The sequence below is a fragment of the Rana temporaria genome, chromosome 9 (genome assembly GCF_905171775.1).
Source record: "Rana temporaria chromosome 9, aRanTem1.1, whole genome shotgun sequence".
NCBI classification, from domain to species: Eukaryota; Metazoa; Chordata; class Amphibia; order Anura; family Ranidae; genus Rana; species Rana temporaria.
Window position 1 is genome coordinate 31,129,484 of NC_053497.1, and position 25,435 is coordinate 31,154,918.

The 25,435-nt window shown below is 44.3% G+C and overlaps 1 protein-coding gene across 1 annotated transcript in view; it reads right to left on the bottom strand.

The window, feature by feature from the left end:
- Nucleotides 1–25,435, bottom strand: part of SLC44A4 (solute carrier family 44 member 4) — a 150,835-nt gene that overhangs the window by 40,900 nt on the left and 84,500 nt on the right. The window contains exons 9-12 of the mRNA XM_040323068.1: nt 21,631–21,714; nt 11,376–11,488; nt 7,153–7,266; nt 2,090–2,189 (exon numbers count right to left, since the gene is read on the bottom strand). Coding sequence (XP_040179002.1) covers nt 2,090–2,189; nt 7,153–7,266; nt 11,376–11,488; nt 21,631–21,714 — 411 coding nt within the window. The remainder of the gene's footprint in view (nt 1–2,089; nt 2,190–7,152; nt 7,267–11,375; nt 11,489–21,630; nt 21,715–25,435) is intronic.

The window sequence follows — 25,435 nt, forward strand, 5'->3', positions numbered from 1 at the left end:
ACTTCTTAGGTGGTAAGAAGATCTTATCTGGCTTGTTCCAATCTTGGAACAAAACTCCCTCTAATAGAGGATGGATCGGAAACACAGCATTGCTTTGAGGCGCCCTCAGTGAACCCAAAGCTGAAACCGTCGATACCTGGAGATCTGGTACTGGCCAGTTGAATGCCCTATGGACCAAGTCCGACAATCCTTGAATCCACCAGCTCTCCCTCACGGAGACTGCCCCAGACTCCTCTGTATCCGGATCTTCGATCCCTGAACCTACTTGGTCCTTGTCCAAGAGGTCGTCCAATTCCCCTGAGGAAAGGACCTCCTCTTCTGAGGGTCCGCGCTCGGGCGACGGAGATCTATTCCGCTTACTGCCCCGCATAGCTGCGGCTATCATTTTACCCATGCTTTTCTGCATCTCTTTTAAAGAGGTGAGTAATACCTCCTCCGTGACCATCTTAGGGTTGGACTGACCCGCGTCAGCTCCAGCCCCAGATCCCGATGGCCCCAAGGCTCCCTGTGGGGAAAGCAGCGGCATAGAATTGTCCGAGACCTCAGACTCTCTGGGGGAATCCCCACCTCTTGTACCCTTGTTTTTTGATGCCATGGTACAATACCGAGGTACACCTGCTACTTATTGGTACCTGGGACTTATAAATAGTTAAATGCCCAAACACCTGTTTGGGGGATAAAAAATGCTTCCTCTCCCCTAGATGACACTTCTCTTTTTTTTTTTTTTTTCAAAAAAAATCTTTTTTTTTTTTTTTTTTTTCAAATCTAGGAAAGAAAAAACATTCTGTCCCCCTGAGTAGTATTGCAAGAAAAACTATGAGATGGAAAAGAAACAGCCTATTCCTAGGCTTGAAAACAGTCTTTCTGAAGACTGCAATATTCTTTCTGGCCACTGTGTGTCCTCGGCGCCCCATGCTTGCCGTTCTGGTCTTTCCTCCTCAGTTCCAAAGTATTGAATGAGCTATATGGAACAAACAAGGAAGGGCCGCCCCTTCCTTAAGCCACTGACCCGCCCTTCCCCCCCAGCAATCTCAAACAGGAAATGCCCCTCCCGACAGGGGGGGGGTGGGGTTGGGAGGAAGGGACCTCTCTGCTCCAGCAAACTGCAGCCATGAGGAGGTCAGCGTTTTGCCTGCTTTGCAGGCCGTGAGGAGGAAGACTGAATGGAGCATCGCCTGGAGGCTTGCAGGTAAGCACAGCTCTCTGACACACACATATATTTTTATATAACACAGGCCCCACTCAATGCTTTTCCAACACTACAAGGGAGGTCACATCTTATGGGGAATAATACATATAGAGCCATCCTATCTTTATGATATGTGACTAGTTTGCCAGATGCAGTGCATAACTTTAGGCATGTCCCCTGTGACCCCCCAGAAAAAACCTGCTAAGAACCAAGTTCCGCAAGTTTTCCCCTCACTTACCTGCTCCATGCCGCAGGACTTTGCCAAGCAAGAGGCCCAATCTTCCCCCATCTCGGTGGGGATCTCTAGACCTTCAGGCCCTGGGTTCCTATGAAGGATCCACTGTCCTGGGCCCATATAGCACTCTGGCAACAGAAACATTAGGCACCCAAAGGTTTCTAAGTTCTGGGCCCAGGGTCCAGCTCTCTAAAAAGAAAAGCATTATGGGCTATACCCCAAGGGTTTGGGGTCCGGTTACTGACCACTTTAGCGCTGAGGCTTTTTTGGACAGAACCGGTTAGCTCACCTAATCCCAAGGATGTGGAGGCAAGCTAAACCATGACTAACACCTAAGACACTGGCGGAAAAACTGAGGTACTCCTCCTATGGGAGGGGGTTATATAGGGAGGGGCATTTCCTGTTTGAGATTGCCAGTGTCTACACCTGAAGGTACTCCATATAACCCATATAGTAATGAATGCCGCTCTGTGTCCCGTGATGTACGATAAAGAAATAAGCACGTATGATGAGATGAAGTGATTTTCGTCCTAGACATCCATTTTTACTTCCTTCTAACCACCATAATTTCAAATGATGCCCCTTAGATAGATGGGCTCTGAGATTGCACCTATTTTAAACCATCAATGTCCAGTGTAACCCCCTATGATGTGGCCCTCACTCACTTGCTGGCCTCTTTAATCAAAGCGATGGCGATGAGGATCCTCTTCCGGAGGAACAGAAGGAGCAGCAGCAGAATCAACTCCACCACGGCCAACAATATCACTGCAAGTATAAAAAGAACATCGTCATCACTGCGTGAGAGCAACATCATCTTACCAGGCTTATAAAATATCAAAGGTGAGCTTCATTTCCAAGATTTACAAAAAAAGTGTCCAAACTAACACTTTCTCATGTGTGTTCTGTAAAGTGTACAGATAAAAATAAGGCGGGTGCCCTTTCAAAATGCTAGTTGACTGGCTGCCATGACTTCAGTTTTGATCAACTGCCTCAGAACATCATCAACTGAACATTGACTCCGAACATCATCAACTGAACATTGACTCAGAACATCATTGGCTCAGAACATCATCAACTGAACATCGACTCAGAACATCATCAACTGAACATTGACTCCGAACATCATCAACTGAACATTGACTCAGAACATCATTGGCTCAGAACATCATCAACTGAACATCGACTCAGAACATCATCAACTGAACATTGGCTTACATAACCAAGACCACTATCAACTAAAAACCTCTTTCATACAGGCTTTACTAGCGGCATGCTTCTTCCAGGTCAGTGACTGGCATTTTCAGAAGGAGATCTGCAATAGACATCTTTGTATTTCTCCCAGTAGAGGTCAGATTTAAAGCTAAACTCTGTAATAAGCAAATATTGTCTAAATACAAGAGTCATGTCTATTCTAACTTGAATCTCTGTGTACTTTATGCATTTCTTCCAGATCTGTAAAGTAATTCAGTGTGAAACTTGTAACTCCTGTAATAAAGACCGCTTACTTCTGCTCTCCCTACTCGTGCAGGATGACTGGTCCTGTATGCGCCCCCTCCTGTAATTTTCTATAGGCAGCCTGTATTTGGTGGTGCAGATCATGGCCCCCTCCCACAGCTCAGCTCTCTGCACAGGTTACTTGCAGTACAGTGACAATGTCACAACTTCCTTTAAATAGTAATATCTGGGTGCACAGAAAGTGGATTTGTATCCTTTGTGGCCATTGAGCAGTATATTTAATAAAAGTGGATGTAAACCCATTCTCATCCTTTCTAAACTACTTCCATAGTGCTGATCTATAAGGATATAGATGCCTCCTGCATGTATCCTTACCTGTCAAATGTCTCCCCTCTGTCTGTTATCAGAACTGAAAAACTGCAGATTCTGTGGGTGGATCTGTTGTCTGGAGCTCAGTGGGTGGAGTTGTGATGTCAGTAGGCTCTCCGCCCACCTCTACACTCCCTTTGTTAACATGCATTATTTTTCTTTTGTATTTCTTACACTAAATTCTGCTATAATCACTAACATCCAGTCAAAATCCAGAAAAGTAACCACATGACTTCAGAAAAGGAGTGGGGGTGGGAATTAAAAAATAATGCTAGTGCATGAGATATGTAAATAACCTGTCATTCAAAGTAAGGGAGCGGAACGGACCAAGGTTTTTCTCGGCAAGTCCGTTTTATTTCACTGAACAATAAAAGAGGATTGCTCAGAGCTGGATCACCTCTGTGTGGCAAGACTGGGCACAGATTATACAAAATCTTATACTCTACATTGTGACATCAAAATAATAATAATAAAAAAAAAAATGTGGGTTTACATCCACTTTAAAGGTGCCCAGAGCGCAGCTTTAAAGGGGTTGTAAAACTTGTGTCTTTTCACCTTAATGCATCCTTGCAGAGTCCGGCCTCCCCGTTTTAATTACCTGAGCCCCGAATTTCTGTTGGCGCGTCCCCGCCGACCCTCGGGCTCCACGGATTCCTGCCTCTTGGTTGGCTAGATTGATAGCAGCGCAGCCATTGGCTCCCGCTGCTGTCAATCAAATCCAATGATGGACTCGGGAGCGTGCCCGCAAGGTAACCCCCTCGGGACAGCGCTTCTTTTAGGGGGGTTATCTGATGCGGGGAGGAGCCGCGAGAGCCTCTTGGGGCCCTCAGAAGAGGAGGTTCGGGCCACTCTGTGCAAAACTAGCTGTACAGTGGAGACAAGTATGGCATGTTTGTTATTTTAAAAAAACTTTATTTTTTGCCACTTGTATACACAGTATTTTTGTGGATGGGACCAACATTTGGCCCACAAGCTCAGTATAGGGTGCCCACGTGTCCCAGATTGCCCGGGATTGTCCCGCAATTCACATCCCGTGTCCCGGGCACCTTAATTTCCGGGACAGGTGCTCAACTGCTCACCACAAGTCCAGATTAGAAGGTGAGCAAATGGAACCTGATTAGAGCAGGTCAGGTGACAAGTCGGGGCACTGGGGCTGGGGACAGTACAGTAAGAAATGGGGCAATAAAAAATAAGGCCAAGTGGGGAGAAATAAAAAAAATGAGACTGACAAGTGGGGGGGAAATAAAAAAAAAAAAATCATCTTTATTGGGGCTGGCGCAAAGGCATGTGCAGGGGGGGGTCCCTGAATGGCAGTTTGGAAATGTGGTCACCCTAGCTCAGTACAGATTAGAGACATCACTGTGGGCGCCTTGTTGCTTTGCGTTCCATTCACAAAAATATTGATTCTCCGTGCACAATGATGCTGCAGTACCACTTTTGAGCAAAAGATGGCAACAGAGAACCAAACTTTGCTGTAGAAATTACAGTACACAGCAGGTTTTCCAGGTTGAGAATTACTGAGCGTTGTTACCATGCCCTGCGGTAATGATGAACAAGTCCAAATGAGCTGTATGCAATTTGAAATAAATGTCTCTGTACTATAAGGCTGGATCTGTGCAATATACCAGCAGTCCCGGATGTACATTAACCACTTAAGCCCCGGACCAATATGCTGGCTAAAGACCCAAGGTGTTTTTACAGTTCGGGACTGTGTCGCTTTAACAGACAATTGCGCGGTCGTGCGACGTGGCTCCCAAACAAAATTGGCGTCCTTTTTTCCCCACAAATAGAGCTTTCTGTTGGTGGTATTTGATCACATCTGCGGTTTTTAGTTTTTGCGCTATAAACAAAAATAGAGCGACAATTTTGAAAAAAATGCAATATTTTTTACTTTTTGCCATAATAAATATCCCCCAAAAATATATATAATTTTTTTTCCTCAGTTTAGGCCGATACGTATTCTTCTACCTATTTTTGGTAAAAAAAAAAAAAATCGCAATAATCGTTTATCGGTTGGTTTGCGCAAAATTTATAGCGTTTACAAAATAGGGGATAGTTTTATTGCATTTTTTTTTTTTTTACTACTAATGGCGGCGAGCAGCGATTTTTTTCGTGACTGCGACATCATGGCGGACACTTCGGACAATTTTGACACATTTTTGGGACCATTGTCATTTTCACAGCAAATAATGCATTTTAATTGCATTCTTTATTGTGAAAATGACAGTTGCAGTTTGGGAGTTAACCACAGGGGGCGCTGTAGGAGTTAGGGTTCACTTTGTGAGTGTTTACAACTGTAGGGGGGTGTGGCTGTAGGTGTGACGTCATCGATCGTGTCTCCCCTATAAAGGGGATGACGCGATCGATACGCCGCCACAGTGAAGCACGGGGAAGCCGTGTTTACACACGGCTCTCCCCGTTCTTCAGCTCCGGGGACCGATCGCCGCACTCGAGCGGCGATCTGGTCCGCGGTCCCGGAGCTTCGGACCGGGTCGCGGGCGCGCGCCCACAACCCACGGCTGGGTACAAGTACAGGACGTATATATACGTGCTTGTGCCCAGCCGTGCCATTCTGCCGATGTATATGTGCAGGAGGCGGTCCGGAAGTGGTTAAAGATGAACTCCAGATTTTCCTTTTTTTTGCCACACTTGTAACAAGCCTTCTCCTGTATTGAACTTGATTCAGAAGCGCAACTAGAATCTTCAGGGCCCCAATGCAAGAAAACATGATGGGCACCCCTGACCCCATCCCAGGGCCCTTTCTAATGTTCTGTAGTGGGCACCCTTCCTGCAGTCTTGGGGCACCCACACAATGGAGGAACGTCAGGGAACAGTCGCAAGCGTGACCTTTGCAACCCTATTAGTTCAGGGGGGGGTAGCCATCAGGGGCCCTGGGGACCTCTGGGCCCTTTAATAAAAAGAAAGAAATAGAAAAATAGAAAAAAAGGGGGGGTTGCCATCCAGGGCCCTGGGGACCTCTGGGCCCTTTAATAAAAACAAACAAAAAATATATATGTATATATAAAAAAAAAGATAAAAAAAAGGGGGGGGGGGTTTAAAAAAAAAAAGAAGTGGTTGCCATCTGGACCCCTGGGGACCTCTGGGCCCCTTACAGGTGTACTGCCTGTACCCCCCTGATGGCGGCCCTGTGTGGGAGTAGTACAAAGAGCAGGATGTGAAGAAGGAGGGAACTTCCAATGGCAGCGCTGATCACAGACTGTGGGAGGGAGCACAGAGCTCAAAGCACATGGCTGGATAAGGAGGGGAGGTCCAATGAGGAAGCTGTGTAAGGCAGCAGTGTGATGCAGAGTACGGGGGAGAAGGGGGGGACAGGAGAGGGATAGAGCCAGAGCATTGTGTTATAAGGCAGAAGTGTGATCTAGGGGTAGGGGGTCATAGTCAAAGCACTGTGTGGATAAGGCTTGTACAATTCGTGTTAGTGGTCCGTGGGATTAAAAATTGTGAGTTTAGTGGTCCATGAGGTCCAAAAGGTTGATAACTAAGGTCATGGTAACACGGTAAAGCAGCAATGTGCTATTCATATTATTATTATTATTATTATTATACAGGATTTATATAGCGCCAACAGTTTACGCAGCGCTTTATATGCTGCTAGTTTGGGCAAAGAGCAGCATAAAGACCCAGTGATGCAGTTATTGCGTCTCAAATTCAATAAAAACAATCTAATTGCATATAGATTGGGCGCAAGGGGCACAAGTCGAGAAGTTATATGCATACATGTCACTTAGCTTCAACTCAGGGAGGTAAAAATGAATGATTTGCGTGGCTACACCCACTGTCCCAAAATAAATAATAATCCTCAAATTTGTGATATGGCGTAGAAAGAGAAATGAAAAAAACCTTCCGATACTAAGACGGCTCTACCGTGTTGAGCATTACTTACAGATACCCAACCAGGTCTCTTTCACCTGGAAATAGACAGACAGATTGGGGTTGAAGCCCACTTGATTGAAAGTCATGGTGGCGGTTGTATACTCCATATAGCAGTGATAGATGCCTGAAAGGAAGAGATGGAAATACAGTTGAATTATTGCCTGGAGCACACGGAGGGGAGAGATCATGGGGTTGATTTAATAAAGGCAAATTGACTGTAAGCACAGTTGCACTCTGCAAGGGAATTTGCTCCAGAGATTAGTAAATGAGGCGAAGCTTCACTTTCAAAAGAATACCCAATTACATGGAAAGAACAAAAAAAAAAAAAAAACAGCATTTTTTCTTGTACATGAATAAAAGGGGTTGTAAAGGTAAAAAATGTTCACCTTAATGCTTTTTATGCATTAAACTCCCTGGCGGTATGATTCTGTCTGGAATTACGTACCAAAAGCGGTACAATTATTTTGCAAGGAAATTTGGCGTTTTATACTGTAGGCCTGTAATTTTTAGAAATAACTCACTTAAATCTGACCAAACAAGAGTCTTGTAGGCATCCCGGGTATGATTTTTTTTTTAAAACAAAATTATAAATTATAATATAATAAATAATTATAACAAATAATAATATAATTATAATAAAAATTATTCAATAATGTAATCAACTCAAAATCACTGAAATTTGCTCAGTTGCAGAATTGTTGCTGTCATTATTATTTTTTTTTTATGACGAATTTCCCCACAAATCGCTATCGCACATTTCTGCAAGTGATTATAATTTATTATCGCTGTTTTCTAGCTGATCTAAAACCATTTTTGACATAAAGGGACACTTTTGGACAATCTACAGTTTTTAGGCAGAAATGACAGTTTTTATTTTATAAAAGTACATGCAGGGCACTGGGCAGACCACTAGGGACAAGGGGGGTGTGTATTTTTTACATACAGTACTGTAATCTATAAGATTACAGTATACTGTATGTAAAGTGTTTGTTTACTTTTTTGAATTTGGCGCCGATCTCCGCTCCCGTGCGTCGTAACGTCGCAGGGAACGGAGATTGGCGGCACACGGGGACACTGTGAATCGAGCGAGGAGGACCCGCTCGCTCACACAGCAGGGTGGCATCGCTGGATCCAGGGACAAGGTAAGTAACTTGCCTGTGGATCCAGCGAGAAGGTAAGCCGCGCCGCTGCACACTCTGCACGTCCAGCCCGAGCGTGACTCGGGGATACCGATCCTATCATTGAAAACCAACCCCCGAGTCACGCTCGGGTTTACCGCCAAGGGGTTTAAGGTGAAAAAAACTTCAGAGAATACCGGCCTCCCCAGCCCCCCCGTTTACTTACCTGACCCCTCGAAAGTCACGCGCCGTGAATGCGCTGGCATCTTGGCCGGCTCATTTATTGGTCGATTAAAGCAGCGCAGCCATTGGCTCGCGCTGCTGTCAATCACAACCAATGACGCGGTGCGCCAGGGGGCGGGGGCCGAGTGATACAGTCGGCGGCTATGGCCGTCGGCTGTATCACGGGAGCGCGCCTGCAAGGACTCAACACCATGCGAGCTCTCTCGCATGAATGTGTGGACTTCTTGTGGGGAGGACAAGAGAAAGCCGCCGAGGGACCTCAGAAGACGTGAAAAACGAGCTGCACAGTGGAGGTAAGTAGAGCATGTTTGTTATTTAAAAAAAAAAAAAAAAAATTCCTTTACAAACCTTTTAAATAAAGGAAGACAGCAGAGCTCCTCCTCATTTACAAAACTATGGAGCAAATTTCCTGCAGATAACACAGTTAATTTTCCTTTAATAAAGACACGAGAGATTGTCAGACTGAGGACCTGCTACAAGAGACTGCTAGAGATCACTGTCAAAACAATTTCTTTACACTGAATGCTTCCACTATGGACTACTGGGGTGTGCAAAAGGACATATAACAAGGATCAAAAGGCTGCAAGCTGAGCTCCAGTGCACTCGTTTCCACAAACGCATTAGCAGTTAAATGACATGTTTATAAATCTATTATATAGAATGAAATAGGGAAGGGGGCTGGGGTGCTTTTTACAACTTTACAAACTTGCCCTTTAAATAATGCAATGGGCTTGCTTCTTGGAATTGCACTTTGAAGCAAACCCATATACCCCCCAATATTTACTTCTCTTTCTTTCACTTCACTGCTCCTCCTTTCAATCCATTTCAGCCTTTTTGATTTAAAGCGGAGTTCCAGCCACAATTTCACTTTTTAACCACTTAAGGACAGAAGGTGTTTTTCAGATTCGGTGTTTACAAGACTAAAACATTTTTTTTTGCTAGAAAATTACTTAAAACCCCCAAACATTATATATATATTTTTTCTAACACCCTAGAGAATAAAATGACGGTCATCGCAATACATTTTGTAACACCGTATTTGCGCAGCGGTCTTACAAGCGCACTTTTTTTGGAAAAAAATCACTTTTTTGAATTAAAAAATAAGACAACAATAAATTTGGCCCAATTTTTTTATATATTGTGAAAGATAATGTTACGCCGAGTAAAAAGATACCCAACATGTCACGCTTTAAAATTGCGCCCGCTCGTGGCATGGCGTCAAACTTTTACCCTTAAAAATCTCGATAGGCGACGTTTAAAAAATTCTATAGGTTGCATTTTTTGAGCTACGGAGTAGCTCTAGGGCTATAATTATTGCTCTCGCTCCAACGATCGCGGCGATACCTCACTTGTGTGGTTTGAATACCGTTTTCATATGCCGGCGCTACTCGCGTATGCGTTCGCTTCTGTGCGCGAGCTCGTCGGGACGGGGCGCTTTAAAAAATTTTTTGTTTTGTTTTCTTATTTATTTTTATTGATTTTATTATTTTTTACACTGAAATAAAAAAAAAATATATCACTTTTATTCCTATTACAAGGAATGTAAACATCCCTTGTAATAGAAATAAGCATGACAGGTCCTCTTAAATATGAGATCTGGGGTCAAAAAGACCTCAGATCTCATATTTAGACTAAAATGCAAAAAAAAAAAAAAAAAAAAGGAAAATTTGTCATTTAAAAAAATGACAACAAAAAAATTGTCTCTTTAAGAGGCTGGGCGGGACTGACGTTTTGACGTCACTTCCGCCCAGCAAAGCTATGAGGACGGGTGGGGGCCATCTTGCCCTCACTCAAGTCCTCACACACCAGGCAGCAGCATCCGATCTAAGCGGCGGAGGGCGCGGAAGAGCGGCGGGAGGCCCTCTCCCGCCACCGATAACGGCGATCTTGTTTACATGGCCGTCCACTGTAAAGATGGATACCTCAGTTGTGGCAGCAGCTGCTGCGGTTACTGAGATATCCATCTTTAAAAACAGGACGTATATATACAGTGGGCGGTCGTTACGTGGTTAAGTATAAATACCCCTGTAATACACAAGCTTAATGTATTCTAGTAAAGTTAGTCTGTAAACTAAGGTCCGTTTTGTTAGGTTGTTACAGCATTTAGACACTTTATAAAATAGAAATTGACTGGGGCCATCTTAAGTGTGGGCATCATGAAGCCAGACTGTATGACTTCCTGGATTTCAGCCTTGCAGATCTCGCACATGCTTAGTGCTGCACAAGCAGTGTAATAGGTTTAAGATCAGGTTTCAGCACCTGTACTGTGCAAGTCACATGATTCTTTGAGACTGGGGAGTGCACAGACTCCTGGAAAGTTACACCCACTACATTCCTAGGAGTCTGTGCGGTGTAGGTTAGGAAGCTTAAGCACCTAGGTGCAGGAAGAGGGAAGATTAACTATTCTGCCTAGCAACAACACTTTGAAGGCATCTAAAAAAAAAAAAAAAAAATTCTTAAAGGACTAATGACATTTTTTTAAAACTACTGATGTAACGTTATATTTATGGGTGGAACTCCACTTTAAGGAAACACCTTGTACTTCCAGGTAAGAGTAGCATGTAACAGAAGGACAGTGCTGTCACACAGGGAGATTATAGTAATGTACAAGCTACATCTCCAGAAACGTATATCTCTCATAGGACGACTTTCCTTCCGATGACTGAACAGTGACAGAGGCGCAAAAGAAAGCAAATGTGTTTGTGGAGGTCCCTGCATAGGAAAACCTCAGATTCACACTAAATAATAAATTATCTTTTTGTATCCACTACTCTGGGGCTGTATGTTATTTTCCAACTGATGTTTCATATAAAAGAGCAAGAAAAATCTACCATCCGCTGAACACAGGCACCAATATGTATCACAGCTTTACCATATCCAATGACGCCGATCACACCGATGATGAGAATCCAAACCAGGAAACCGGCGGTGAAACGCAGCAGGAGCAGGAAGAAAAGACTGACCAGCATGGCAATTCCTAGAGCTCTGTAACACAGAGAGAAGACATGTTATAGAACTGCAGATTTTCTGCCTGGACCATTGGTATATACAGGGCCGGACTTACCATTGGGCTTGACTGGGCTCAAGCCCATGGGCCCCGCCCAATAGGGGGCCCCCTTTTTTTTGTTTTTTAGGGGTCCGGAGGTCCCCAGGCCCCCCGGACGGCAACCCCCCCTTTTTGTATTTCTTTTTTATAAAAATAATATGTTTTTTTATATACACACACACATATATATATATATATATATATATATATTTTTTTTTTTTTTTTTATTATTATTATAGGGCCCCCGGATTGCTACCCACCTTTTTTTTTTAATAAAAAAATTTACATTTTTTTTATATATATATTTTTTTATTAACCACTTAAGCCCCAGACCAATATGCAGCCTAAAGACCCAAGGTGTTTTTACAGTTCGGGACTGCGTCGCTTTAACAGACAATTGCGCGGTCGTGCGACGTACCTCCCAAACAAAATTGGCGTCCTTTTTTCCCCACAAATAGAGCTTTCTTTTGGTGGTATTTGATCACATCTGCGGTTTTTAGTTTTTGCGCTATAAACAAAAATAGAGCGACAATTTTGAAAAAAATGCAATATTTTTTACTTTTTGTTATAATAAATATCCCCCAAAAACATATATAAAAAAAAAAAATTTCCTCAGTTTAGGCCGATACGTATTCTTCTACCTATTTTTAGTAAAAAAAAATCGCAATAAGCGTTTATCGATTGGTTTGCGCAAAATTTATAGCGTTTACAAAATAGGGGATAGTTTTATTGCATTTTTATTATTATTTTTTTTTTTTTTACTACTAATGGCGGCGATCAGCAATTTTTTTCGTGACTGCGACATTATGGCGGACACTTCGGACAATTTTGACACATTTTTGGGACCATTGTCATTTTCACAGCAAAAAATGCATTTAAATTGCATTCTTTATTGTGAAAATGACAGTTGCAGTTTGGGAGTTAACCACAGGTGGCGCTGTAGGAGTTAGGGTGCACCTAGTGTGTGTTTACAACTGTAGGGGGGTGTGGCTGTAGGTGTGACGTCATCGATTGTGTCTCCCCTATAAAGGGGATGACACGATCGATGCGCCGCCATAGTGAAGCACGGGGAAACGACGGAGCGGCTATAAACGAATAGCCGCGCCGTGGTCCCGGATCGCTCCCCGAGCGGACCCGACCTCCGCATGTAGCGGGGGGGTCCCGATCGGACCCCCGATCGGACCCCCCACCCGCTAATAGGCAAGGACGTACAATGACGCCCATGTGCCTGTACGTGCAATATTGTGGACGTACATTTACATGCGGAGGTCGGGAAGTGGTTAAAGGGCTCAGAGGTCCCCAGAGCCCCATGTGGCAACCCCCCCTTTTTTATTTTTTTTTAATAAATGTTTATTTGTTTATTTTTTTTTATAAATGTTTATTTTTTATTTTTGTTTATATTTTTTATTTTTTATTAAAAGGCCCAGAGGTCCCCAGGGGCCCAGAGGCAACCTCCCTTTTTGTATGTATTTTTTATAAATGTTTATTTTTTTTATTTTTTTATTAAAGGGCCCAGAGGTTTATTTTTAATTTTTATTAAAGGAAGGGCCCAGAGGTCCCCAGGGTCCCGGATGGCTACCCCCTTTATATATATATATATATTTTTTTTTTTCTTTATTTCTTCTTTTTATTTGTAAAGGCCCCCCAGCTTCCCAATTTGCGGCAGCCCCCCCGCTTCTCAATTTCAGGCGGCAGCACCCCCCCCCCGCCCCGGTTCTCTGCTCCAGGGGGCCCATGCCTTAAGCTGTGTAAGGGGCCCCAAAATTCCTGATGGCGGCCCTGCGCATACCTCCCAACACGCACGGATTCTGCGGGACTTTCCCACACAGACAGCTTCGTCCCGCTAAAGGGTTAATTTTCCTGCACTGCAAGAGGAGGCAGCACGGAAGCAGGAGGGACCGGAGCGGTGTGTGGAGGACTGTGGCTGCTGAAGGGAAGAAAGCCGAGAGCCGGGCTAATGACAGTTGTGGCCCCAGCTGTTGGCACAGGTGAGAGGCACTCCCCCTTGCTCAACAACTGCAAACCCCCCCCCCCCCCGCTCAACGACTTTAATGTCCCCCCTCCGCCTCCGCTCAACAACTTCAATTCGCCCCCCCCCCCCCGCTCAACAACTACTTAGATCCCCCCCGATTCTCGGCTCCAGGGGCCCCTTCAACACTCAAGCCCAGGGGCCCCCACCACCCTAAGTCCTGCCCTGGGTATATATATATATATATATATATATATATATATATATATATATATGGCAACGGCCTGATATTTCCTGCCAGCCATCATTCCTCTATCCACCGAGACTGCATCAATGTCCAGCTCCATATCGTCCCTCACTTGGAGGGATTGCTTATCTTCTGCAACCAAATGCCACTTTCCTTATACAATGTCCATCTTTTTGGTCTAGTATAGACCTGTCCACAGTGTCATCTTAAGAGCATTATACGCCCCCGGGCAATACAGTGCACTGGGGCCCTGTCTACACAATCACGAACGAGAATTTACTGACAAAAATCATAAAATTTACTGACAGAACCTTTACTGCAACTCCAAAAAAAGTACCTAAAATTACAGTTTTCAGTGCCGAACAATGCAAATGTTAGTATTTAAACTATAAACATATAGCTAGTGCTATTAGCAGTGGCCCGGATTCAGAAAGCAATTGCGCCTGCGTAACCATAGTTACGCAGCGCAATTGCTGACTTGCGCCGGCGTAACGAGTTCTCCCGATTCAAAGAACTCGTTACGCCAAATGCAGCCTAAAATCTGCGTGGCATAAGGCTCTTATGCCACGCAGATTTTAGGCTGCATTCTTGCGATGACTGATAGGGGGGCGCTCCCATTGTGGTCTGCGTATAGTATGCAAATTGCATACTTACGCCGATTCACAATGTTGCGCGCCCCCTGCGTACGCAAGTTACGTCGGTTGCGTACGGCGTCTTTAGCGTAAGGCTGCCCATGCTAAAAGCAGGGGCAGCCAATGCTAAAGGATACCCGTCGTTCCCACGTTGCGCCGTTCGAATTTGACGTCGTTTGCGTAAGTGATTCGTGAATGGCGCTGGACGCCATTCACGTTCACTTTGAAGCAAATGACGTCCTTGCGACGTCATTTGCCGCAATGCACGTCGGGAAAGTTTCCCCGACGGAGCATGCGCTGTATGCTCGGCGCGGGAGCGCGCCTAATTTAAATGATTCCCGCCCCCGGCAGGATCATTTACATTCCGCGCGCTTACGCCGGGCAATTTTGCCGGCGCACCCTCGCAATTTACGGAGCTACTGCTCCGTGAATCAAGGGCAGCGCAAAATATTTGCGTGGGGCGCAGGGCAAAATCGTTGCCCTGCGCCTCCGCAAATAGAGCGCAAATCTTTCCGAATCCGGGCCAGTGTGTTTAAGTTAAACAAAAGTAAAAAAAAAAAAAAAAATGTCTTCATTGACATGGTCAGGTTACTATAACCCAGCCAGCACAGAGTTTCCTCTTACATTAGAGTCTGCAGGATTCCACAGGAGTCCTGCAGGAGTCCACTGCTTTCTCTTTCCCACTTACATAAGGGTCCGCAAACTGAGTTCCCCCTTTGCATTGTAAAGGGGAACTCTGATGTGGGGGGCACTCTGGTGACCAGAGACCACCTTCCGTAGAGTAAATACACTAAGGTATGGGGGGGGGTCACTAATATAGGAGGGGTAACCTTCATATCAGTGCCCCCTTACATTTTTGCATTCACTGCCCCCTTACATCAGCAACCCCCCGCACTCGTGGAGGACCAGATCTTCTCTGTGATTTCTGAAAACTGGGCAGTTCTAACCCGTCACTCTCCACAATTTTTTACTGGGGTTGCTGGGCAGCCGGTGGAGTCCCCCAGGCAAGCGGGGCCCCCGGGCAACTTCCCAGCGTGCCCAATGGAAAAGATGGCCCTGCCTGTCCAAACATATGTACAATTTAAAGTGGAACTTCACTCTCCCAATCAACATTGGTTATTTTTAATCCTTATGCCACGAGCATTAGTAAATAGATAGGAAGGTTTATTTATTTGTTTCAAACTTTTTTTTTTTCCTTTACATTTCTACTGTTACTTCCTGGTTTCTTGCCTAGGTAAGTGAGGTCATATACCCCAGGAGTCATCAGGAAGGAAGAGGGGTTTTCTCAGCTAACCACACTCTCCTGCATGCATCCCTGAGTTAAAGCGGAGTTCCAGTCCCCCAAAAAAAAAAATTTTAACGACTGCTCTGTAATTGTCAAAACCTGTAAATTAAAATTTCTAACATGGCATATTTTATTGCGATTTTATTTTCTTGAAAAATAGTCTTCTACTCACAGATCTTGGAAACAGGCAGGTTCCATTTTGGCTTTGGGCATATGAAGCCCTTCTGTGTTCATTTCCCGTTACTTTTGTGCATGCGCAGTAATGCCTCAGCAGTTGCTATAGCAATGTCGGCGTCAGCCTGTTGTAGCGGGCATACCTCCCAACTTTTCCACATTTACACTATGGGAGCAGGGCCGTGTGTGCTGTTGCCGAACGGGAAAAAAAGTTGTTAAGCGGGGGGGAAGCTGCTGCTGCTGAACGAGCACTTGTACAATAAAGATGTTAAGTGGGGGGAGGTTGCAGTCGCGGGACGTGGACTTAGATGTTCGTGCTTTACTGTTGAGAAGCGGACCTCGGACCTCCTCTTCCTCCGCTATTGGGAGGTATGGTAGCGGGTGCCGTCACATAGTCACCCCCCCCCTCAGCACAACTCAGACAGCGGCCGCGTGGGAGGAGGCGAGCTGTGGGGTCTCAGAATGTTTCCTACCGCTCGCCCCCTCCTCCCTTTCTCCTGTCATCAGAGAAGAGAGCGCATCTGCAAATAACGCGAGATCTCAGCAGTAGGAGATATCCCAGAAACCCTTGCAAATCGCCAAGGCGATTAGGGGCGAAAGTCAAGAGGAAATAAAAGAAAAAGGTATTTCTAGGCAGGATTTTTTTTTAATAAATGCCAATGTGAAAAGGATTAGCCAAGGAGATTGAATATAGAGAACGCTTAAAAAATGGGTGGAACTCCGCTTTAAGGGCAGATGGATTCCAGGAAGTAAATGCTACATGAATCATCTGCCCATACTCAAGATGGCCACGGTCAGAAATGCTCTGGGGGAATTTTTCAAAAAGTAATTTCTCAGAAAAATAAAGCATGGAGACATGGATGGATGGGGGAGTTTGCTTTGAATATTAAAAATGAATTAGTGTTTTTGGTGCTCAGATGCAATGTAGCTCCACTTTACAGATGAAGTTTAACCTTTAGTGTTGAGCAGAATACGCCATATTCGATTTCGCGATATATCTCGAATATATATTCGAATATTCGAGATATATTCGCTAAATTCGAATATTCGTGATATTTTATCGAAATTAAATGATTGCGATTTTTCGCTATTGCGAATGCGAAAATAATTGCGATTTTTTTGATAACTGCGGTAGGAGCACTCTGATTGGCTCAGAATATTCGTGATATTTTATCGAAATATCGCAACATGCGAATGCGATATTTATTGCGCAATTTCGAGAAATGCTGGAGGAGCGCTCTGATTGGCTCAGAATATTCGTGATATTTTATCGAAATATCGCAACATGCGAATGCGATATTTATTGCGCAATTTCGACAAATGCTGTAGGAGCACTCTGATTGGCTCAGAATATTCGTGATATTTTACAATACAAAATAATTGCGAATATTCGGCAAATGCGGAAGGAGCACTCTGATTGGCTCAGAATATTCTTGATATTTTACAATACAAAATAATTGCGAATATTCGGCAAATGCAGAAGGAGCACTCTGATTGGCTCAGAATATTCTTGATATTTTACAATACAAAATAATTGCGAATATTCGGCAAATGCAGAAGGAGCACTCTGATTGGCTCAGAATATTCTTGATATTTTACAATACAAAATAATTGCGAATATTCGGCAAATGCAGAAGGAGCACTCTGATTGGCTCAGAATATTCTTGATATTTTACAATACAAAATAATTGCGAATATTCGGCAAATGCAGAAGGAGCACTCTGATTGGCTCAGAATATTCTTGATATTTTACAATACAAAATAATTGTGAATATTCGGCAAATGCGGAAGGAGCACTCTGATTGGCTCAGAATATTCTTGATATTTTACAATAGAAAATAAAAAGTGTTTTGCATTGGTGGTGATTCTTTACTCTATCCATCTGTCACAGCCGTTTGTCAATCAAACACCTTGAAGATTGAACACGTTCATGCTGCATGCTTTGGACTTTTTTTCACTTCACATATCAAAGACATTTTTATGAAAGATTATTTTTCTATTATTGGGACTATATTTCTTTATATATTTGTTTCACTGTGTATTTCACAAGTTATTTGCGCTTGCTTATTTTATAATTTGCCCACATGTCTTGTCACTAGACATATTTTTTATTCTTGTAGAGCGACTCCATTTTCTGTCTTGTATTAATTTATGTTGTATAACATTTTTGAGTTGCTGCTGTATTCTCCCCTTTTTTAAGGTATGCGCAATTTTTTCCTTCTTACAAAAAATAATAATATCAAACATACAAATATTCATAACAGAAACATACACAAAGCCCCCCCCCTTTTGCATCAGAGACAATCAGAGTTCTCCTACCACAGTTATCGAAAATTCGCAATCATTTTCGCATTCGCAATAGCGAAAAATCGCAATTTTTTTTTTTTCAATTTGGCAACATAAAAGGATCGCCTCAGCTTAGCTACTCGGCCCAGGGTCTCTAATCATACCAGCAATGCTTTTAGACGTCGATAGGATGTGATCTGTTTTAAAAATCAAATTGAAAAAATGCGAATATTCGGAATTGCGAATATTCACCGCGAAATTCGAAATATAGCGCGATTTCTCGAATATGCTATATTCGAGTCGAATATTCGCAATGCGAATATTCGTGAGCAACACTATTAACCTTCTCATATTTAGCTTTCCATGGAAAGCCATTTATGGCTCCACCACAGCACTCTGTCTAACGCATAGATGTATCCATGGGAATGCTCCCCATTATCTATGCGAAAAAATAAAAGCTCATAATCCCAATCGCGTTTTGCGATCCACCAATCAAAATCTTCTTCAGATACCGAAAGCCAACTACAAATCCAAAGGAGAAAGGAGATTCGCGGTCCAGGGTCCCAGACTATGGAACTCTTTACCAACCAGCATTCGGTTGGAGGAGAACCACTTAGCATTCAGGAGAAAGATCAAAACGCATCTCTTTTGATACCAAAACAACAAGCGCCCAGAGGCGATTAAGTTTGCATGTGCCGCGCTATATAAATTTTCATTCATTCATTCAACTCCATCAATTACTTGTGTAGCGCCTGTGTACTTTTCAGTACAGGTGCTATGTCAAATTTAGTTGGGGGATGAGAGAGTTACCTTGCTTTCATCCGTGTTGATCTGTTAAATTGGGTTTCTGTCAGCCCTGGGCTGTCCTGTGGTGTCAGAGTGTGTTCCAAGGATACTGTCCCATCTTTGGATAGCAGGTGGCGCCAGAGGGGTCCAGGCAGAGCGCCTTTCTCCAGCAGCCAATGATAGGAGTGTTTCCCTCGCGGGGCATGCTGGGGGAGGGTATTTCTGTGACAGACGCCATTTTGTGGGGTTCTTCGCCCGTTCCTGGTTCCAGGTGCGGCACCCACCTTTAGGGTGTGCGCACATCACGGGCCCCGGCGATATGGCCTACCAGGCCGGGGCGCACGTGCCACACGGAGTTCCTGACTCTGGGCCCTTATGGCCCGGAGCGATTGATGCTGCCAAGGGGCCCCAGTGACTTACTGGGTCCCCCACCTCTTATTAAGAAGATCCCAAGCGAGTTGTGCTGTTCGGTGGGGAGTCGGTCTGAGGTGAACCCGGAGGCAAGTGATCCAATAGGGCTTAGACGATCCATCGGGGATCTGGGTGACCGGACACTGACAGGTTGTATGCTGCAAACTGTCGGTCGGTGACCCCAAGCTAACAAGTCTACCTGAGGAAGATTCAGGCGAAATTGTGTTTACTGGGAGGATTCGCTCTATCGTCCATGTTCATGAGCATTGGGCCTGTGGCAGAGGTCTCACTGGAAATCTAAATCTTACTAGAGCCAAGTCGGTGGCAGAGACTTGTTCCTTCCCAGAGGTTCTGAGTGACGCCCTGGCCGCCAGGCCTGTGAGAGGCACCTGTCCAGGGGCACTACACCCACTCCGGCTGGAGTGGCGACGAAGCAAGAGCTATTATGCTGAAGCAGGACTGCTTTGCTTATCTAGAGGCCTGAATCTGCAAGTTTCTTTCCTTTCACCAATCTATTCTATCTACCTCGAGTTGACTGTTGGTCATGTTGGACCAGTAATAAAAGCACAGAAAACGTCACCCTGCTGTCTGGACCTTCCGTCATTTGCTCTCATTACCATCCTCTCCTTCATCGTCACCCCTAGACACATTACAGAGGTAACATAATCATGCCGTCTCAAATCTAACCAGCGGCTCCTGAGGGGGTAGCGCTAAACTTGCAATCAACCACAGTGTATCCACAACCATTCAAAAGGTACACCAACCTTAGGGCTGACTGATGACCCACTGTACATCTTCACTCATCTCACAGAAGAGTTGCACAGTTCCCAGCTGAAGCTGGCCTCATGTAGATCCCCATCTGCCCCAAGATTTCCCCCTGCAACTGAATCTGGAACCATCTGTCCAGGTGCTTACTTAGTGCTCTATGACAGCCATGGTCTCCTCCACCCTTTTGCCCTGAAATTTTCTTGTTAGCCATACCTGTGCAGTGAGACCCCATAGGCTCAAATAGCACTGTACCCCTGGTGTCTCTAGTACCGAGTTTGACCCCATCGAAATGGTAAAGACTGGAAATTCTAACTAAAGCTATTAAAAAAAAAAAAAAAAAACATTTCATATTCCTGTAGCAAGGTCTCTAGCCTTGTCCAGTCCAATGAGAACTTTCAGGCCAAAGATGGCCAACATCCTTCTGTATATGGTGGGTTGTGAGGCATAGTAGGTGCAAGGTGGACAAAGTTATTGGGCGGCAATACTTAACAGTCCCTTCTGCATTTTTTGGGGAAAGAGGGTTAGGGCCAGGACACCCTTAAGTAGTTGTAGATTCAATTGGCAGACTCTGAGACTTTAATAGGAGGACAGCCGTGCAGGGAAAGGCCCCAGCAAGACACCACATCTGCACGTGCAGGAATGCTGTCTCCTATGGCAACAGTCTTTACCAGTTCCTAACTCAAACGTAACAATTCCTTCAGCTTCACAACTGCTTTTTGTAGTTCTTTAACACTGAGCTCCTGGTCTCTCACTAGACCCTCTGATTCACTTACTCTGAATCCCTTGAGCTCTTCCAATCTTTGCGGTGGTATCTCCCTCAAGCGTCACCCCCGCTTCCCTGCTGGGTCCCTAGCTTGACACTTCTCAAGCTTCACATCTGCTAACCGGCTTGGTCCCTGGCTTGACTCACAAGGCTGCTCTGCAAGCGTCTCCTCCGCTAGTTGGGCCCCGACTTGATCCATGCCTGAAGTTTCCAGATTCTCCATTTTGTCCGTTTGGTGAGAATGCTGCTCTGGTACTTGCTTCAGTTACTCACTGTGGTCCCTGGTAATAAGGTGGTTGGTCCCTTGTGGCGACAGCTTCCCTTCTACCTCTGACAGGTTCTCCGGCCGGTAGAACCGTCACTTCTGGTTTGACTGCGAGCCCCAATCCCAACCCGCCTATCACTTTAATGGAAATATGCGGACCATAAAAGTGCTCAGAGAACCCTATGAATTTGTTAAGCAACTTTCAGGTTCAACAAACTTCCCCCCTACCACCTCCTATGTGGCAATGCTTGGTCTTTTGATAGGTCACACAGGAATCAAGCATTGCACTATAGTATATGGGGGTGCCATGGCTGCACACCAACTATCAAGAAGTCAGCAATTTTATAGTACATTTTCACAAGAGCTATAGACTGGCACCTTTAATACATGCTTTTACTGGACACCCCCATTTAGGACAGGTATAACCACTGCAAGAAAAATATTGCTTAAACAAATATAAAATAAAATAAATGAAATCTATAATGTGCTACTCACATGAGGATCCAGGACCAGGAATTGGCAAAATCCTCAAAAATCTTTTTGCTTAGATTCTGAAAGTTCAAGGAGTTGGCAATTGTTCTGAAAGAAAGAAAGAAAGAAAGAAAGAAAGAAAGAAAGAAAGAGAGAGAGATGGATAAAATGATAAAATCTTGCAATATATAGAGGCAGTAAATCAGGGCCAGACTAGGACTCAGAAGACCGCAAAATAATGCACTAGATCCCTTTACCAGATGACCAAGGCAAGGGGAAGGTGGACATACCCTTCCCCCATCAGCAGAAGTAAGGCTGCACAAAAACTCCCTACTCAGGATTCCTGCACCTAACCAGACTCCGCAAACCCCGGGGTGTGTGGCATAGCCTGGTCCTTTTTTTTTTTTGAAATATGCTTTGATATGTTTTCGAAATCACATTTTAAAATAAAACTATAAAAAGAAACTATAACAATAAAGCCTAAACTATAAACACAGGGTCAGCACTACCTCTCAAAACACTAGAGGTGATGATTCATTTGAATCGGTTTCCTTATTCTTAAGTCAACTAGAAGGGGTCATGCACATGGGTGTAGAGGCCCTTTCACTGTAAAGAGCCATTTGTTTATGCGTCCAGAGTAGCATGCAAGCAGTCCTTATTAGTCAATGGAGACCAGCATCTATATGGACTCACCTGAACATCCATGTTTGACAGGTACATAGGCACAGGTGAGCAGCCCCGGAATGCAGACAGGCTGCCAGTGTGCAGCTTTGTACGCATAAACAAACACTATATGGGTCTCTGCAACGGTCTAAATGACCTATAATGTTTTTTTAATGTTATTTAAATACATTTTTAAATTACATTTTTTTACCATCTGCATAAGATCCTTTTTTCTCAATACGTTTATTGCATCTGACAATTACAGTATTAAACAGATGCCCACCACAACATTAAGGCTGCAGTGCCATCTCCAGGCTGAAAGGATATCTAAACCCAAAAACAAAGAATATAATATATTGTAGCTTACCAGCCCTTAGATGGCTTCATTCAATTTTAATTATTCTAACTAAGAACATTTCAGCAAGAAATTATATGTTGATCTTGCTAGAAATGCAGGGTCCTTGCCATTTCCAGGAATCACAAAGCACCAGGGGGGTTTCTACACAAAGAATTGCAGAGGTCGTCTACTTTCAGACTCTCGCTCTCCAACTAGAAGCCCTCTAGACAGGTAGGAAGGGGTCACTACTCTGACTCATTCAATGGTGTATGCAAATTTCAACTTGAGCTGAAGATGATACAGAATTTCATATGCTTAAATGTAACAAATGTAAAAGTGGGATAAAGTTACCAGTAGCAGAGCGGTAGCATAAATATAAAAGCAGCATGATTGTAGATGCAGTTTAATTCAGTGAAATTAAAGATATTGGGGCAGATCCACGTACATCGGCGCATATTTGCGTCGGGCGTAGCGTATCCAAGATACACTACGCCGCCGTAACTTACTTTTTTTTTTGAATCAGAAAAGATTTGCGCCGTAAGTTACGGCGGTGTAGTGTATCTTTGGCAGCGTAAGGGCGCGCAATTCAAATGGATGTGATGGGGGAGTGTTTTATGTAAATACATCGTAACACAATGTAAACAACGTTTTTTTTTAACGGCGCAAGCGCCGTCCGTGAGGGTATCCCAGTGCGCATGCTCGAAATTAAACCGGAACAAGCCAATGTTTACGACGGTGACGTCATTCTACGCAAATCCCTATTCGCGAACGACTTACGCAAACGACGTAAAAAATTCAACGCGGGAACGACGGCCATACTTAACATTGAGTACGCCTCATAATAGCAGGGGTAACTATACACCGGAAAAAGCCGAACGCAAACAACGTAAATAAATGCGCCGGCCGGACGTACGTTCGTGGATCGCCGTAACTAGCTAATTTGCATACTCAACAAGGAATTCGACGGAAACGCCACCTAGTGGCCGGTGGAAAAATGTATCTACGATCTGACGGCGTACTAAGACGTACGCCAGTCGGATCGAGCCCAGATGCAGTCGTATCTTGTTTTGTAGATACAAAACAAAGATACGACGCGGGAAATTTGAAATTACGCTGCGTATCAATAGATACGCCGGCGTAATTCTTTTGTGGATCTGCCCCATGGTGTTCCCTTAATCAGTAATGAATCAGACATAAGTTCTTCAATTTAAACTTTGTGCCTGGGGGGTGTCTATAGTATGCATGTAAAGTGGCGCATTTTTCCCATGTTTAGAACAGTCCCACAGCAAAATTACATTTCTAAAAGGAAAAAAAGTAATTTAAAACTGCTCGTGGCTATAATGAATTGTCGGGTCCCGGTAATACAGATAAAACTCATTGGAAAAAAAAAAAAGGCATGGGTTCCTCCAGTCCATTACCAGGCCCTTTGGGTATGGTATGAATATTAAGGGGAACCCCGAACCAAAATTTAAAAAAAAATTGCGTAGCGGTCCCCCCAAATTCAACTACAGACCATTCAGGTCTGGTATGGATATTAAGGGGTACCCTGCACCAAAATAAAAACAAAATGTCGTAGGGGTCCCCCCAAAAATCCATACCAGACCCTTATCCGAGCACACAACCTGGCAGGCCGCAGGAAAAGAGGGGGGGACAAGAGAGCACCCCCCCCTCGTGAACCGTACCAGGCCACATGCCCTCAACATGGGGAGGATGCTTTGGGGTCTGGAGCCCAAAGCACCTTGGGCCTGGTATGGAATTTGGGGGGGATACCCCTCGCAATTTTTTTTTTACATTTTGGTTCCCACCTTAATTTTCATACCAGACCCAAAAGGGCCTGGTAATGGACTGGGGGGGGGGGAACCCATGAGTTTTATCTGTATTGCCGGGACCCGACAATTCATTATAGCCGCGAGTAGTTTTAAATGACTTTTTTTCCTTTAGAAATGTCATTTTGTGCAGGGACAGTTCTAAACACAGGAAAAATGCGCCACTTTACAGTCACACTATAGACATCTCCAGGCACGAAATTTAAAGGAATATTTCATTGTTTCACTTTAAAGCGGTAGTTCACCCTCCTTCACCCCATTATTCCATTACTTTCGGCATCGTAGCGCGAGCTACGGTATGCCGGTCTTAAATTTTTAAACCCCGTACTCACTGTGCTATTGTTGATTGAAGAATCCGACTCCCGCGGGGAATGGGCGTGCCTATGGAGAGGGAGGATGATTGACGGCCGGCTCTGGCACGTCACGCTCCCCGAAGACAGCCGGAGTAGGTCTCGGCTATTCACAGCGCCTGCGCACAGGCTATGCGCAGGCGCCGTGAATAGCCAAGCCTATTTCGGCTATTTCCGGAGAAGCGTGACGTGCCAGGGCCGGCCGTCAATCACCTTCTCTCACCAGAGGAACGCCCATTCCCCGGATTCTTCAATCAACGATACCGCAGTGAGTACGGGCATAAAAAATGTAAGACCGGCATACCGTAGCTCGCGCTACGATGCCGAATTTAATTGTCTAATAAAAAAAAACTTTTTTTTTTTTTTTTACAGGGCGAACCCCCGCTTTAAGCATTATTAAAATCACTGCTCCCTAAAAAACGAACGTTTAAAAACTTTTTTTGCATTGCATCCCTAAACACTTTTTATGACAGTACCATGCATATAAGCCTTTAAAATTAGCACTGGTGCAAACCAAACCGGGGGGGGTGTTCGGCTCATCCTTCATCCACTTTCAGGATATTAAAGTGTTACTAAACCCAGGACCCTGCATTCACTATATCTGGTCTCTCACAGTACATAAAACATGGAAATGCAATTATTTTAGTAAAAAC